The sequence below is a fragment of the Alligator mississippiensis genome, chromosome 4 (genome assembly GCF_030867095.1).
Source record: "Alligator mississippiensis isolate rAllMis1 chromosome 4, rAllMis1, whole genome shotgun sequence".
Lineage (NCBI taxonomy): Eukaryota > Metazoa > Chordata > Crocodylia > Alligatoridae > Alligator > Alligator mississippiensis.
Window position 1 is genome coordinate 156,842,555 of NC_081827.1, and position 16,212 is coordinate 156,858,766.

A 16,212-nucleotide genomic window follows, 5' to 3' on the forward strand; every position below is an offset into this window, starting at 1 on the left:
CTCTCTCCAGTTGGATGTGCAAGGAAATCTACTTTAAATGAGTTAGTGCCATCTAGTGGGTCTGGCACTGGCCTCTTGGGATGGAAGGTATTCTGTTGCTGTTTGTTGCATAGAGGAAGAAATGACATCTCAGATGCTTTCCTATTGGATAAATAGGCCAGACAGCTGTAACTGTGCTTCCTGCCTTATATTGATTTGGCATATAGCTTGTTGCAGTTAATTGTCTTGGTTTCTTATAGCACAAATCAAGTCAGCGTAAAATATACAAATGCCAGTTTATCTTCTTCCTGTGAATTATAGTATATATAGTGAATGATAGTATATATAGTCTTTGTTATTTCCCCAGCTTTGCAATTGTTGCTAAGAACGAATGGAGACACATGCAAATATACGTTAGAAATTAAAGGACATTTCTAACCATCGCATCCCTGAGGTTATGTGTAATAGCCTTCTGGTAGGAATAGTTGGGGGAGAGGAGGTGAAAACATCTATTAGTTTTGAGCTGGAACTTAATCAGTTTATAAATAAGATTATTTGACTTGGTCATCTGTGATAGTGGAGCAATGGATTTGATGAGCCAGGAGGTCACTTTCAGTCTTGTGCACCTGAAAACTGTATTGTGGGCCTATGCTGAATTGTCAGCCTTGGTGATTAGGGATTATAGTCTTTGGAAGCATGAAATTAATAACCAAAATCAAAGTTTCAAGTGGGCAATATTTCAAGGCAGAAACACCCATGTAGCTAACTGTTTTTTTTAAAAACTGATTACCTTTGGATGCCTTGTATTGCCATTCAATTAAGTGTATTCCTTTACTGTACTGTACTGATTCAAGAAGGTCTTGCTATATGCATACCTGACATCAGCTCCTCGTGCTTATTTAGCTCCCATACCTGTTTACTTATGAAATAAAACCTAAGCAAAATTCAGTTGTGAGGTATACTTCTAACTAGACATCTCTGGTTCCTCCCTTGAGTCAGTAGGTATGGAAGGCAAGCTGTAGTTTGTTCTTTTAAATAACTGTTGTCTCACCTTCTGTCTTCTGCCTCCCTTCCCTCTGTCTGGCTGGCGGAGATGTGAGGTGGGGTAATTCTGAAGTATTTGTATCACTTGCATAAACTTGCATCAGATAAGAAGTGGGGCTTGTATGCGTGCACTTTTGCATGCCCACCCGTAGGCTTCATCAGAGTATGTCATCATCATCTCTGCAACATACCAATCTTCTACTGGCTTAGTATTAGAAATCAGAATCCTCCAGCTAAATTGTGTCCCAGTTGTTTTCTTGTAATTGTGCAGATCCAAATCACTGTTAGAATACAAATAATTCACGATGTAAATATGTATGACACTTCTGGAAAGCCAAACAGAGAGGACTGATGCTATCAGAAAGTGCAAGTGAACATGCTAGGATTTGAGAAGTGTTTGTCTTTCGTATCTAGTACCAATGTCTTTGAATTAGTCTGTAGAATACAGCAGAGAGGGAAATGGAAACAAGTAGTGCCTGCACACCATGTTTCTGTGTTGCACCATAGTAAGGTATATTGCTACCATTAAAACAGAACAGTATTTAAGTAGAGGTTTTTATCTCATAGCTGCCATATTTATTCAGAATTGAGTATCCTTTATCATCAAATTAATTTGACAACTATCAGTCTTTGTTAGTAACTTTGTAGCTACAATGCTAACCAAGTTCAGGACTGAAATTTGAGTGACTGCATTTTCCTTTGAGTTAAATAGGGCTACCCCAAAATGTTATCTTTTAACATGGAACGCAAGCTTTCTGAGGAGTTGCTGAGAAGCTTGAGGTATTGAAGTGCATTTGTGAACTAATAGTGTGTGGTATAATTTTTTTCTCATGATCCCAAAGTTTTGATAGTTGCCTGAATGCGTTTGAAGTGAATAATGTAATAAGAGAAAGCAGTGTCTTATTACCAAAGCAGAGAAATGGAGGAAAGATCTGGGTTCCATTTCCAGTTCTGCTGCTAATTTAGTATGGGTTTTAGAGTAAGTCACTTGATCTCTCTCTCTCTCTCTCTACCTCAGTTTCTCCATCTCTGAAATAAGAATACTACTTTACTTGCTGGGAGCAACATATTAATTGGGCTTGCAAAGCACTCTGACTTGTTGATAGAAGTTGCAGTTAGTGGTACTTGGCAGGTCTAAAGCCATTGCCAATCTGATGGCTATTAGAATTATATTTGTATCTTGAGGTGAAGCATAAAGTGTAGGGTAAAATATTTGAACTATTTCATTAGTGCTTGTTTACACAGTCATTGCATGTGGATTACAACCAACCTCCTTCCACTTTTTATTGTGTTGGTGTCAACTTCTATGAAAGTAAACTTTTAATTTATAGCGACACTAAGAGGAATTGACTTTTTGTATTTAAACCCTATATGATCTAATTATGAAGCTCCTTGCTTTCTCTGTTGAAAAGCAGATGTGGAATTATGCAAAAGTTCAGTTCACCCAAGAAAGATCCTACTGTTTGAGCTAATAAGCTACATTTCCACAGGTGAGCTGGTAGAAGGATTATGGCAGAGGATGCTATTGTGAAATCTACCTTAAGCTGGAAACAGATGTTAATTTTTTTTCTTTTTGTTGCATAATGAAGTTTTCATGGTGGCACAAAGCAAAAGCAAATAGACATCCAGGCCCTTTGTCCTGGAGCTGCCTGCACTCTCAAGCTGCTCTGGCCAGACATTCCCAGGGCTTGAGGGACCTGATATTGCACACCCCAGGAATTTCCACAGAGGACCAGCCCCTCAAACTCTCAGAGTTTCTTCCTGGCTTTCCCTGCTTACAGAGACATGCCCCAGAGATGTCTGGGGTCACATCTCTGAAGGCAGAAAACATGTTGCCTGTTGTCCCTTGCATTCAGAACAATGGGCCATGTGTTTTGCTCAATGAGGCTGTGCTAGGATGTCACCTTTGAACATACCCACCACTTCTAAGCAGGTGACAAACAGGGTCAGTAGTTTGAGGCTACTTCTCTGATCTTGGTTGAAGAGTAGCATCTAAACCAAGTTGTGGAAGGGCTACATATTGCCAGACTGTTGCAAGAGGCTTGATGGTAGTTCTCTGACAAACTGTGATGGCTGAGATGATGAAGGTAGGCCATGCTGGGGAGTAGTCTGACTTAAGTAGGAGTCAGGCAAGATACTATTAACTGGGCCCACATTCTATCAAGGCGTTTTAGTTGAGGGCTATCCTACAGAATACATTTTTGTCTGTTATTTTCTTTCTCCATGTGGAGAAATGAGATCAGGCTTTTGAAATCCTTGAAGAGCCTTGCAAGTAACTCCAACTGAATTGCTGCATGGACACTGTAGTATGCACAGGAACATCAAATGTGGGCCTAGGTACAGCAACACTCAGGCAGGTGAATCACAGATTGGGAAACACCCTGTCTTATATCAGAAGGAAATTACTTGCCATGTAAGCAGTGCATGCCTTGCCACTGGGTAAACACTACTGAAACTCCTTACTTAACTGGCCTATAATGGTGGCTTGCCTCCATCACAGTTCTTGTTCAGTGGCATGAGACAAACAGGTTGAAGGGGGGAAAAAACCTAAAAAAACCCAAAACATTATTACCCTGGGATAGCACTTGTATTATTCTGTTCTTACATGGCTAAAATGTCTGTGCTAGCGGACTTGAGGAAAACTACCACTTCGTGCCTTTCCCTCTCAAATAGCATTGTGAGAAGAGCTACATAGGTGAGGACTGCATCATATTCCTTGGGCTGTCTGGGCACTCAGGCCTCTGTTATTTCAGTGTTGGAGTGATCAGTGTGGTCTCACTGTTAACAGTGGGAGTCAAAACCTATGTTTCACTTATGTGTCATCTGCTAATATGCTGTATAATATTTCATTTATTTGCCTACCTTTCCAAAAAGACTCAGGGCAGCTTATGAAAAAAAACTTACAAAATATTAAAATAAAATTATATGGGTGACACCTCAGCTTCTTGCTTTATAAAACATGGCCAACATTTTGCAACGTACTTAGTTCTGTGTATCACCTTTTATCTTGGGATGGAGATGGAGGAGGAGAAATGAGATCCTACTGAAATGTCTTTGTAAACAGTATTTGATTAATCTTTTTCATGTTCAGCATGGACACAGTGATATAGTTTAACTTGCATGTCTACCCTTCAGATGCTGTTCCGCTATTCATTTGAGCTGGAGCACTTTATTCAGATTGTGGCTACAATGTAGAATTGAAAAGTAGTCAACTCTCCCCATTCCTTGTTTTACTGCTGCTGGTTGTATAAGCATATCCTCTTTGTCTTTTAGGAGAAACCTCATAAAGAATTTAAATGGGAACTTACATTTTCCAGAATCTGTGGTCAGTGTTGAGTTGACTAATTTGTTCATAGGCAAACCAGACTTGCATCCAGCTTGCACTCCATGGCTGCTAATTTTTAGATTAAGGTTACTTATTATAGGTTATGGTGATGTCAAGGATAGAAGAACATATGTGACTTTCAGGTTCCAGGTTGTGTTTCTGGGGTGAGCAACTGGAAGCTTAATATTTTAACAACAACAAAAAAAGATCTGCTTGGTTTTTACATCAGTAAGGATAACTTCATGTTGCTGTCAGTCATAGACTTTTCTGGCTGTAGACTGGCTACCTTACATTAGAGGTTGACAGTTTATGGCCTACAGGCTATATCTGGTCCACAGAGCCAAACTTTCTGGTCTGTGACACTGGGGCTGGATTTCAGCAGTGGAGGTGTTTACGTGTGTAGTGGCTGGGCAGTGGGGAGAAAGCAAAAGGGTCAGTCTGCCTTGGGTCCAGCTAGGTAATTTCAGCCCACCACTCCTGAAGTGTATAAGGGAGTAGGCAGCAACAGTTCCTCTAGGTTGCTCTAGTTTAGAATGCAGGTTAGTGGGATGAAAACCACTCAAATGTCCTTTTAACCATAATCCTCCCTGAAAAAGCTCAAATGTGACCTATTGGGCAGTAGTTTCTGACTCTTGCTATCATGTATGAAATGGAGACTGTAAGATTTCAGAATGTGTGGAAATAACTTTCACTTTAATCTTTATAATGTTAGAGGCTCCTAACATAGCTGTCTGAGACAGAAGGACCCTAACTTGCTGTGACACTTCTGTACCTCATAAAGCTTTAACACTTGCACAGAAGGTCTTGAATATGCTGCTAGGGTTCAGATTCTTCGAAAGAAATGAAACGTTTTAGAAAGCAACACTTGTAGAGTTTGTGGACAAGCTTTTTACATGGGCCGATTTAACCTTAAGTTGCCACTTGCCATAAGATCTTCTAAGTTTTTATATGCGCTATCTTCATGTGGCTGTAGTTAAGGTTAATATTGGCACTTCTGTGCTGTTAAGCCAAGGGTAGGCAAAATATGGCCCGCGGGCTGGATCCAGCCTGCCAACTGGGTGGATCCAGCCTGCAGTTGCCCCTGTGGTGCTCCACATGGGACTGAGCATGCAGCTTCTGGCAGCGTTGTTCCCAGTGCAGCTGCAACCGGCCAGATGTTCTGCTTCCTTCACCTCCAGCAGGAGCAAGTGGGCTAAAGTTTTCCCCTCCCTCTACCGCACCCACCTGGAATGGCGCAGCAGGGAGCAGGAGTGGGAAGAGGTGTGGCTGCTGGAGGCAAGGGGAGCAGAGTAGCACTCACCCAGCTCCAGCTGCGCCAGGAATACCCATACCAGAAGCTGCGCACTGGCTAGGGCTGGGGCCGGCAGGGCTTTTCAGCTCCCCTTGCCTCCAGCTGCGACTCCTGCTCCTGTCCCTGGTGCGCTGTGCCATGCCACTCTGGGTAGGTGGGCAGGGTGGAAGCTTCAGCTGAGTAGCTCCTGCCCAGCACATGGAACTCTGGCTCCAGCTCGCAGCCACCTTCTATCCGCTTCACCCACCTGCAGGGACTGCTCATCATGCTGGGTGGGTGGAGCTGGTGGAAGGTGGCTGGGAGCTAGTGCACTGGGCAGGAGCTGCCTGGCTGATGCTTCCCAGCTGCCCACCTAGAGCAGCGTGGCAGGGGTAGGAGCTGGAGCTGCAGCCCCAGCTAGGGGCAAGGGAAGCATAACAGCCCTGGTGGCCCCGAGCAGCATGAAGCTTCTGGTGTGGCTGCAGCCAGCTGGGTGCTGCTCTGTTCCCCTTTCCTCCCAGTGACAAGGTGAGCTTGGCTGGCTGCAGCCCCACTGCAAACAACCCCACCAGAAACTGCACACTGGCTGGAGCCCTGGGCTGGGGCTGAGGCCAGAGCCAGCAGGTGTGGGTGGGAGCGTGGCACAAGCAGCCCGGGACCGGGCTCAGCCTCACGTGGAGCACTGCAGAGGCAGCCAGCAACTGGGCAAGCTCTGCTGCATGCACCACCCCCGCTGCCTCCTCCCCCTCACCCCTGGCTGGCTCCCAGGGAGCCCCACTCACACATAAACATCCCCCCCATGCCCCGCCCGCTGTGCCCACAGGGAAAGGTGTGCAGAGAATGGATCACACCTGTCTCGCTCCTGGTACACTGCTACTCACCAACCCAAAGCCTCAAGAGAGCTTTATTGCGGGGGAAGCGGGGGCATGACCCAGCCTACAACAGCTCATCAAAACTCCTTATACGGCGCTAGGACCCAAATAATTGCCCACCCCTGTGTTAAGCCCTGTTGGCCAAGCAACAGAAAAGCACATGGCTGCTAATTGGAGTACAGGATTCTGTCAAACATCCTATTTTAAACAACCTTAAGTCACACTTTTGAAGCTGTCATGTGTTTACAGGTAGGAATTAGATTTGCTGTAGTTGACACTTTCTCTCTGTGTGCACATTGAAACAAAAGAAAAGGAAGAAATTTTGCATGTTGTCTGGAATAACTTTCTTCAAATGTTACAGACTTCTTTTAGATGAGAATCTTAGATTAGCTTAAACTACGTATTTAATGTAACTTCTCTCTTCTTGCATTGCAAAATTATGACCATTCCAGTTCTTATAAGGGAAACAAATGTGTACTTATGATAAAATTGTAATATTGCAACAACTGAAATTAGTCACCGTATGTGTATCTTTACTTTGAACTTTTTGATTTTTAGTTGGTTTGTGTCAGTCTTAACTTCATTTTAAACATAATAGCCTTGGTATAATCAAAATGTTATTTAGAAGGAGAGATGACCATTTCACCAGTATATTGAGAAGTAACTGAGTGCAATAAAAACTTTGGCATATTAAGAACCTACACAAATAGAGCAGATAAAAGTTGTAGGTAGGGGTGCACTGATAAAGATTTTTTGGGTTGATACTGATGGCTGATTATTGACCAGACGTATTGGCTGATACTGATCCAATAGCTGATATGCAGCCTGGAAGCTTGGAGAGCAGCATCCAGCTGGTAAGTCTGTTGGGGGTGGAGGTGGCAGATTGAGGCCCCCATGGTGAGGAATGGAGTAGAGCTGGGGCTGGGGCTAGGGCAGGGACAGGGGCAGGCACTGCACAGCTGGGGTGGGGGCAGGGTGTGGGATGGAGCCGTGGGTGGCTCGTCTCGGGGAGTGGAGTGCAACTCCCATCGCTGCGTGCACTCCAGGGGAGGTATGGGGGGGCATGTGCCCCCCAGATCTGTGCACGGGGCAAGGGTGGGCTGCCTCTGCGGGCCAGGTGCTGCATCGGGCTCTTCCCAGTGGGGTGGCTGGCCTGGGCCAGGGCTGCACTCTGGGTGGGTGGCGGCACTGATGGGAAGGGGGAATCAAGGGGGGGGCTACAACCTCCCCAAAATTTGCTATAGCCCCTTCTCCCAGCACTGACACCTGCCCCAAGCATAGCCCTGGCCCAGGCTCCTCCCCCTCCCCCCCCCCCCGATGAGCCCAGCGCAGCCCCGCAAGCACACAGTGGGCAGCCCACCCTCATCCCTTGCACAAATCTGGGGGGGATACATGCCCCCCATGCTTCATGTGGGGTGTGGGCAGTGATACTCCTGACTGCATGAATGCTGCGACTGTGCAAATTTATTGCGCAACATTTATTGGTGACATTATTGGCCACATCAGTCAAAAAAAGCCAATTGCTGATAATGTCAATTTTCCTTTTATTGGTGCCGATACGATATGGACCAATGTATTGGTGCACCTCTAGTTGTAGGTCAAAGTAATAGGTTTCTGCTTTCAACGCAAGCTGCTTTCTTGTTGAAAATTTTAACAGTATTTCATGGCTGTTTGAAATCTTCAGTGATGCTTTCACACTGTTCTTATTGGAAAAATATACTTAGCATTCATTTTTCTATTTGCTGATTAAAATCTTCGTCTTGGACCTAAAAATTGTTGTGGCCCCACTTGATGACCTCCTTTTCCAGGGAGAAAAAAGAATGTCTCGCAAGTGATTCTAGTAAAGACTTGTAGAGAGGGAGAAGACATGCATGTAAAAAGGAAAAGATGCTCAGTTTACCAGAGACAGTTTTCTCCTACTATTCTTGCATTGAAGACTGAACCACTGATTATTAATTATATTTTTATACCTTTTCTCAAACTGTGAAATTTCTTGAAATTTGCTTAGTTAAAAGATATACATTTTTGTGCAAGAGCACCAAGCTATAATGGTGAGGTTATGTGGTTCATGCATGCCCTTTGAGATGGAATTTAATGCAGGAGTTACAAAGAAATTTGGGCCTTTAAAGATGCAGATTTCTATTTCAAGGACATTACAGAAATATTCATAAAATCTGAAGGCATGAAAATACAAGTATAAAATCTGTCCCAAAATCTGCATTCTGTCACTTCGGTCGGATGGGAGCAAACTTCTCTAACTTGGAGTTAATCACAGGAGAACAAATAGATAAGCCATAGAAATTTCCTGTCTTGTGTTATTAGGGCCTTGTTGTACAGTAATTTTGGGCAGCTCCTGGAGCTTTTAAACCCTGGATTGTCTTCACATTAACACCTTCAACTGGTTTTAAGCACTCATCGTGTGGCTCAAAGTGACACCACTCCAGGGCAGGGTCATCTCTGATCCATGGTACCCTGCTGATGTTACACTAAGGTGCAACTGCTCTAGGCTACACCTAGAGTAAACACCCCTCCCATCCCCTTCCCTGCTGGCCTGGATTGGGTGCAGTGCCCCCTTGTCCCGCAGCAGGCCAAATTCCTACTCACTGCCCTCCCTGCTCCCTGCCTTTCCCCATCCCTGCCTGCTCCACTGGGATAGGCAGCTACAGGCAAGTAATGCCCCAGGGGTGGGTGGGAACTGGCATAGGTTGGGGGGGGGTAGGAGACAACTTTTACCTTTTCAGTCTTCCAGGCCCCTGCAGACCTGAACATGTGACTGCTCCAAAATTGAGCTAGCACTAGTACTGGTCAACATTTGTGTAGCTCACAGTGTAACATGTAAGAAAGCCCTTAGTGGTGAAACTGTTGCCCGTAGCATTTTATGTGTATTTTCTTAGCACATTTTATGCATTAAAACAATCTCAGCTGATGTTGTTGATGCATGCTAGCAGCAATAGTCAACTGGTCAGATGGAATATACTTCTAAACTCTTAGCTCTCTAGTCAAGCAAGTACTTTCTTGAAGACCCGAGTCTTGCACTGTACTTAACCAATTTTTTCTTCCTCAAGGTAATTATTGTAGTCTTTTGCACTGGGGCCTATGATTAACATTTAAGGTGCACATGAAAAGTAACTATGGGGAAGGGAAGGAAAGGGGAAATATAAATGGATGAAAGACCTGGGTAGGAATGAAGAATAACCCCACAAAGTTATTCAGGTTGTTTAACAGGTCACAGTGCGATTGTACGGACAAAATGTTACTTTGGAATCGGAGGGGTACACAGACTCCAAAAAATCTGAGAACCACTTGTTTAGTCCATTGCTAGCTCTTCCCTATTAGATAGGGCATGATACCAGATGATACAGAAGCTACTGACACTCATTCAGAGGTGTGGATCAGTAAACCAGGTCATACAGCTCTCTTGTCTTGTATGAAAATTGTGTTTTTTAAGAGGCTTTTATTTTTTTCCACTAGGGTCCATTAAATAATGAGTCTTCCAACCAGAGCTTGTGCAGCGTGGGTTCTCTGAGTGATAAAGAATTGGAGGTAAGCAGTTGCAATACTTGATAGTCCCCATTTACAGGATAAACATAATTGGGCTAACAGAATGTCCCCTAAAATTGTAAGACCCAGCAATAAAGTACTCCTGATTGAAGAAGTGCATAGAATAAATTTCTTAAGAGTTTAGTCTGAGTTCAAGTCCAGTGGAATTTAATTCCCTGGAATGAAAGGCAATTAATTCAAATTAACCTTCCTTATCCAGGAAAAAATATTATCTAAGATACTTCACAAGTACCTAAAGCTCCTACAACTGTAGGATCCCAGGATAAAAGACTTGTCCCAGGTGAAATCCCACATCTGTGTCTCTTACCCTTCAAGTGTAATTCCAAAGCACTGACTTCTGGAACTAAGCTTTCAGTTACTGTTCTGATGCTCCGTTGCTATTTCAGTTGCACTTTTGGCCAAATCAAAAGAAAAGCAGCCTTTGTGGAGTTGTCAAATTACTGTCCTTCTTATTTGTACTTGACGCTTCAGGAATATTTACCAGCTGAGAGTCTGCGTAAACTGCCATGTTAAGTTTTTAACCATTTGTAGTTAAACATATAGATGACATAGTGTGGAAGATGATGCCTCATCCATTATTAATTGCCTGGAAATGACTGCTGAAGTAATAAAGATGGATTGTAAAGTTATAATTTAATGTCCCAAGTTAGTAATGTTTTACAGAGATCCTGGTTTTCTTTGTTTAAAAATCACAAATTCTCTGATATTTAAAATCAACAAAACAATCCCAAATTCTGATTTTAACCCCCCCAATCCACGTTTTTCCATATTAAAATGAAACACCACTAATTCTCTCTCTCTCTCTCTCTCTGTCTGTCTCATGTACATACCTATGTATGTATCCAGAGAGAGAGAATCAATTTAACATAGTGTTCTAATGATAGCACCCATGGTGGATGACTTGAAACCCTCTGGGTTAAAATCCGTGGGGAACACGACACAGGGGATACTATGGTGGGTGTCTACTGCAGACCCCCTACCCAGGGTCAAGACCTTGACCAGGAGTTTGCCAGGGAATCGGCTGAGGCTGCGCGCTCCCAGTGTATGGTTGTCATGGGAGACGTAACTATCCAGACATCTCGTGGGAGGAGCGCTCAGCCAAATCCGAGCGATCTCAAAGCTTTCTCTTGTGCATGGATGACCTCTACCTGACACAGGAAGTCTACAGGCTGACGAGAGGTAAAGCGCTGCTTGACCTTGTACTGGCAACCAGGGATGACCTAATCAGTGACCTAATGATCGAAGGGAAGCTGGGTGACAGTGACCACAAGCTGATCACCTTCACCATCTGCTGTAAAGCTGGCAAGTCAGTCAGTAATACAGAAGTCCTCAACTTCAGGAAAGCTGACTTTGACAAGCTAAGGAGGTTTGTCAGTGAGGCCCTAAAGGACCACAACCCAAAAGGGAGGGGAGTTCAGGACAAGTGGTTGCTTCTCAAAAGGGAGCAATCCTGGATGCACAAGCAGAGTCTATCCCGTCTCGGAGGAAAGACAGCAAAAGGGCACAAGAGCCCTCTTGGCTCTCCAGGGAACTGACGGACCTCCTGCACCTTAAAAGGAAGACCTACAAAGGATGCAGGACTGGAACCACCACCAAGGAGGAATACTCTGCTCTGGTCCAGACCTGCAGAGAGCAAACCAGGAAAGTCAAGGCTGTGATGGAACTCCAGCTAGCTACAAATATCAAGGACAATAAAAAGTCCTTTTTTAGATATGTGGGGAACCAGAGGAAAAGCAAGGGCAACATTGGACCCCTGCTAAACCAGATGGGGCAACTGATGCCCTTGAAAAAGCAAACTTGCTAAATGGGTACTTTGCAGCAGTTTTTCACCAGTCCCATGGGACGCCCCTGCTCACTGTGGGTCAGGGAGGCCCGGGTGGGGGAGATTCCTTGCCCTGCATTGAAGCTGACCTCATGAAGGAACATTTTGACAGGCTGGATACCTTCAAGTCAGCCGGCCCTGACGGTTTACACCCAAGGGTACTCAAGGAGCTGGCAAGCATCATAGCTCAGCCCGTGGCAGGGATCTTTGAGAACTCCTGGTGCTCTGGTGAAGTGCCCAAAGCCTGGAAGAAGGCCAGTGTCATGCCTATCTTCAAGAAAGGGAGGAAAGTAGATCCAGCAAACTACAGGTCCATCAGCCTGACCTCTATCCTGGGGAAGGTCTTGGAAAAGATTATCAAAGAGGCCATCCTTAACAGACTAGCTGATGGCAGTATCCTGAGAGATACCCAGCATGGGTTTGTTGTGGGTAGGTCTTGCTTGACCAATCTTATTTACTTTTACAACCGACCTATCACCTGGACAAGGGGGAAGAGATTGATGTTGTATATCTTGAGTTTAAAAAAGCCTTTGATCTGGTAGCCCATGATCACCTCTTAGCAAAACTGGCCAACTACAGCCTTGGGTCCACCACGATCCACTGGCTGCGGAGTTGGCTCCGCGGTAGGACCCAGACGGCGGTGGTTGATGGAAGTCAATTGTCATGATGCGTGTAACCAGTAGGGTCCCTCAAGGCTCTGTCTTAGGGCCTATACTGATTAATATCTTCATCAGTGATGTGGACATTGGTGTCAGAAGCAGACTGGCCAAGTTTGCCGACGACACCAAACTTTGGGGTAAAGTATCCATACCTGAGGACAGGAGGGTGATCCAGGCAGATATTGACAGGCTTATGAAATGGGCGGATGAGAACCTGATGGTGTTCAGCACCAAAAAATGCAAGGTTCTCCACCTTGGGAGGAAAAACCTGCGCCATGCTTATAGGCTCAGCAGTGCTATGCTGGTTAGCACTACAGATGAAAGGGACTGGGGATCATGATTGACTACAAGATGAACATGAGTATCCAATATGATGCTGTGGCTAGTAAAGTGAGCAAAACGCTGGCCTGCATCCATAGATGCTTCTCAAGCAAATCCGGGAACGTCATTATCCTGTTATACTTGGCCTTGGTGAGGCCGCAGCTGGAGTACTGCGTTCAGTTTTGGGCTCCACCATTCAAAAAGGATGTGGAGAAGCTTGAGAGAGCACAGAGAAGAGCCATGCGCTTGATCAAAGGTCAGGAAAACAGACCTTATGACAAGAAGCTGAGAGCCATGGGACTCTTCAGCCTGGAAAAGCATAGGCTCAGGGGGGACCTGGTGCCTGCCTATAAGTACATAAGGGGGGGTACATCTGTTCACCAGAGCGCCCCAAGGGATGACAAAATAGAACGGTCACAAACTCCTCCGCGACCGATTCAGGTTGGACATAAGGAAGAACTTCTTTACTGTCCGAGCCCCCAAGGTTTGGAATTGACTGCCACCAGAGGTGGTTCAAGCACCCACTTTGAATGCTTTCAAGACACATTTGGATGCTTGTCTTGCTGGGATCCTATAATCCCTGATGACTTCCTGCCCCTGGGGCAGGGGGTTGGACTCAGTGATCCTCTGGGGTCCCTTCCAGCCCAAATGTCTATGAAATCTATGATATATTTACAATTTTAAAACAAATTGGGAGCCTACCAGTGCCTCAATCCATTATAATAAAATACATTCTGAATACCTATATATTTTGGCATTTGATTTCGGGAGGTGGGGTGGGGTTATTGTGGGAAATCGGGGTTCTCCTGCCACCTTTATTCACCAGAATACAGGTCTAGCTTTTGATTATTGGAAGATTAAGAACAAGTGTTCAACTTTTTGTTTTGCTGGATGTTTTGTATCCTTCTGAAGAGTGACTTAAAGGGCTTTAAAGGGCTCGAGGTGATCCAGTGGATACACTCCTTGCCTGTAGCTGTTCCAGTAGTGGGTAGCTGCCCTGCTAGTTACACAACTGAACAAATAGGAGTGGAAGCACTTGAAACTTAATCTTGTTAATATAAGAATCATCTGAAACTAAAATATTGACAGTTTTCTTGATACTGTAACAGTGCATTACTGCGTTTTCAAGCCTCAGGTAGTTTAAGATGCTTTAAGTGCTTTAGTTGCTCTCTCCTCTGTCCAGCAGTCTATAAGAGGCTATTGTGTGTATTCCAGTTGATAAGAGTACTGGTATTCAGGTATTGAATGAGTTGCAGTCAGTTGGGCTGTGATTTTTCAGAAGTATTTAAGTGACTTAAGAGCATGGTGGATTTAATTTAAATCAAATAAATTTAAATCACTGTTCAGGAAGCCCTGTTTTATTCATTGTTTTCTACAAAAAGTGCATTCTTGTTGTTTGATATCCTTTATTCATTTAATTCCTTAGAACTGCACTTTTAGTGAAAGGTAAGGGTTTGACTCTGTGTACACAAACTTGCAGAGAAATGATAGGGCTGATGGATAGGGAATCGGGTCTGTTCTCTCATCTCCATATACTGCTTTTAACCAAGGATGTTATCACTGGAGACACAAATCCACAGTTTGAGAACTGAAACTAAGCATCACAGAGATCTTTTAGACTGAGCACTGAGTCCTGTTGGGTAGAGTGGTTTTCTTCAATCTTTACTAATCTATAGAGGAACCTCTGGGAACCCCATAATATTGGGCCTGTAGTATAGTCCCATGGCCTGTTGTGACCTATTTATAAAACTTTTTTCTAAAAAGGTTGCATGAATATATTGTCTCAAATAGCATATCATTAGCAGTTATAGTCCCTATTCTATGATATCTTTGAGCTTTAACGTATCTTAAATTAAAACTACCTTTATATGTTTATTTTTTTTTAAGTATTTTAACAAAAAAAGTTTTAAAAAATCCAATTATTTTTTTAAGATGGTTGATTTTTATCCACCCTGCTTAACAGATATGTCCCTTTGAAAAAGCAATTCAGTGTGCGGTCCTAACTCACTTATACTTCTGAAACCCTACTACTGGATCCTAAACAGACTGGGTCTCAATGCAGAACCCTCAGGTGCCAGATGCACCTACCCATTAGGTATTTAAGTGGACTTAAGTGCCTAAGTGTTATTTTATACCACCCTGGTTAAGACCCTTAAAATCCATTAATGCAAATACTTTTGTAGCATGCCATGGGACTCTTTAAGACTGAACTGCAGAAAAGTACTGAGCAGGATGACCCACCTGTCTCTTGCCTTAACGGTTTCTTGAGACATTTTAATGGGCAGGGGTTGGCAACATATGGCACGTGAAGCCACTAGATCTAGCTTGTGGAGCTGAAGGGTTTTGCTTGTGCAGGCTCGAGAGCAAAGCTGCTCTGGGGCCAGGGAGCTGGAAGCTGTGCATGCACCACTGCTGCCACTTCTCTCAGCCCCTGACCCTGCTCCCCAAAGCTGCAGTATGAGCAGAGCTGTGCTGTGCTGGACTGGATAGGACATGGAGTGGGGAAAAACCGCAGCAGGATGGAAGCAACTTCCAACTGATCAGTCTTGGCACAGCTTCCTTCTAGGTGGAAGCTACGATTGTATCACAACCAAGGAGCAAGGGACTGGGAGAAGCAGCAGCACAGGCCTAGTTCCCAGCTTTTTTACTCCAACAGGTGTTCAGAGAAAACCTCCCTGCCACTGACAGGCTGCCAAAGCCACTTGGCCTGTGCTAGACTGGGGCCAAGCTGTTCTGATGTGCAGCTTAGAAAAGGTTGCCATCCCCTGGGCTAGATAAAACTTGTCCAGGGTGGTTTAGATGTGGATGATTTGCCTTGAGCGGGCAGTTGGACCAGATGATGACCTCTCCTAGCCCGAAGATTTTGTGACTGACTCAAGCAGGGTTAGACTCTCTCTTCAGTACTAAAGTGTAGTTGGCACCTACCACATTGAAAAGTAGCTAGCCTTTTATGTAGCCACCCTAACAACCAGTTTGTGCTGGTCTAACACTAGTGTTCAGCTTAAGTAGAATTTTACACTTGCTCTCTACTAGACCTAAATGAGTGAGAAGCACACAGTAGAGGAGGAAAAGTGACTACAGAAATGAGTGGACAACACTGGAACATAATATCTCTTTAAGAACTATTGTTTCTTTAAGTACTGAAAGGAGAAACAAATGGATTTGGGACTTGGAATGCCCATTAGTGAATTGCAGTCTGTTTATTTTGTATTTTGATTGTTCTGTTTTAAATTCTGGAATAACTGCAAAAATGTTAATTTTGAAGTATTGTTTAATAGACTCCTGAGAAAAAACAGAATGACCAGCGGAACAGGAAAAGGAAAGCAGAACCGTATGAGACCAGTCAAGGTAACCCATTC

General features: G+C 44.2%; 1 protein-coding gene across 3 annotated transcripts in view; it reads left to right on the forward strand.

Moving 5' to 3' along the window:
• Positions 1–16,212, forward strand: part of TLK2 (tousled like kinase 2) — a 64,586-nt gene that overhangs the window by 4,196 nt on the left and 44,178 nt on the right. For all 3 annotated transcript variants that reach the window (XM_059726836.1, XM_059726838.1, XM_059726837.1), the window contains exons 3-4: positions 9,962–10,033; positions 16,132–16,201. In XM_059726836.1, coding sequence (XP_059582819.1) covers positions 9,962–10,033; positions 16,132–16,201 — 142 coding nt within the window. The remainder of the gene's footprint in view (positions 1–9,961; positions 10,034–16,131; positions 16,202–16,212) is intronic.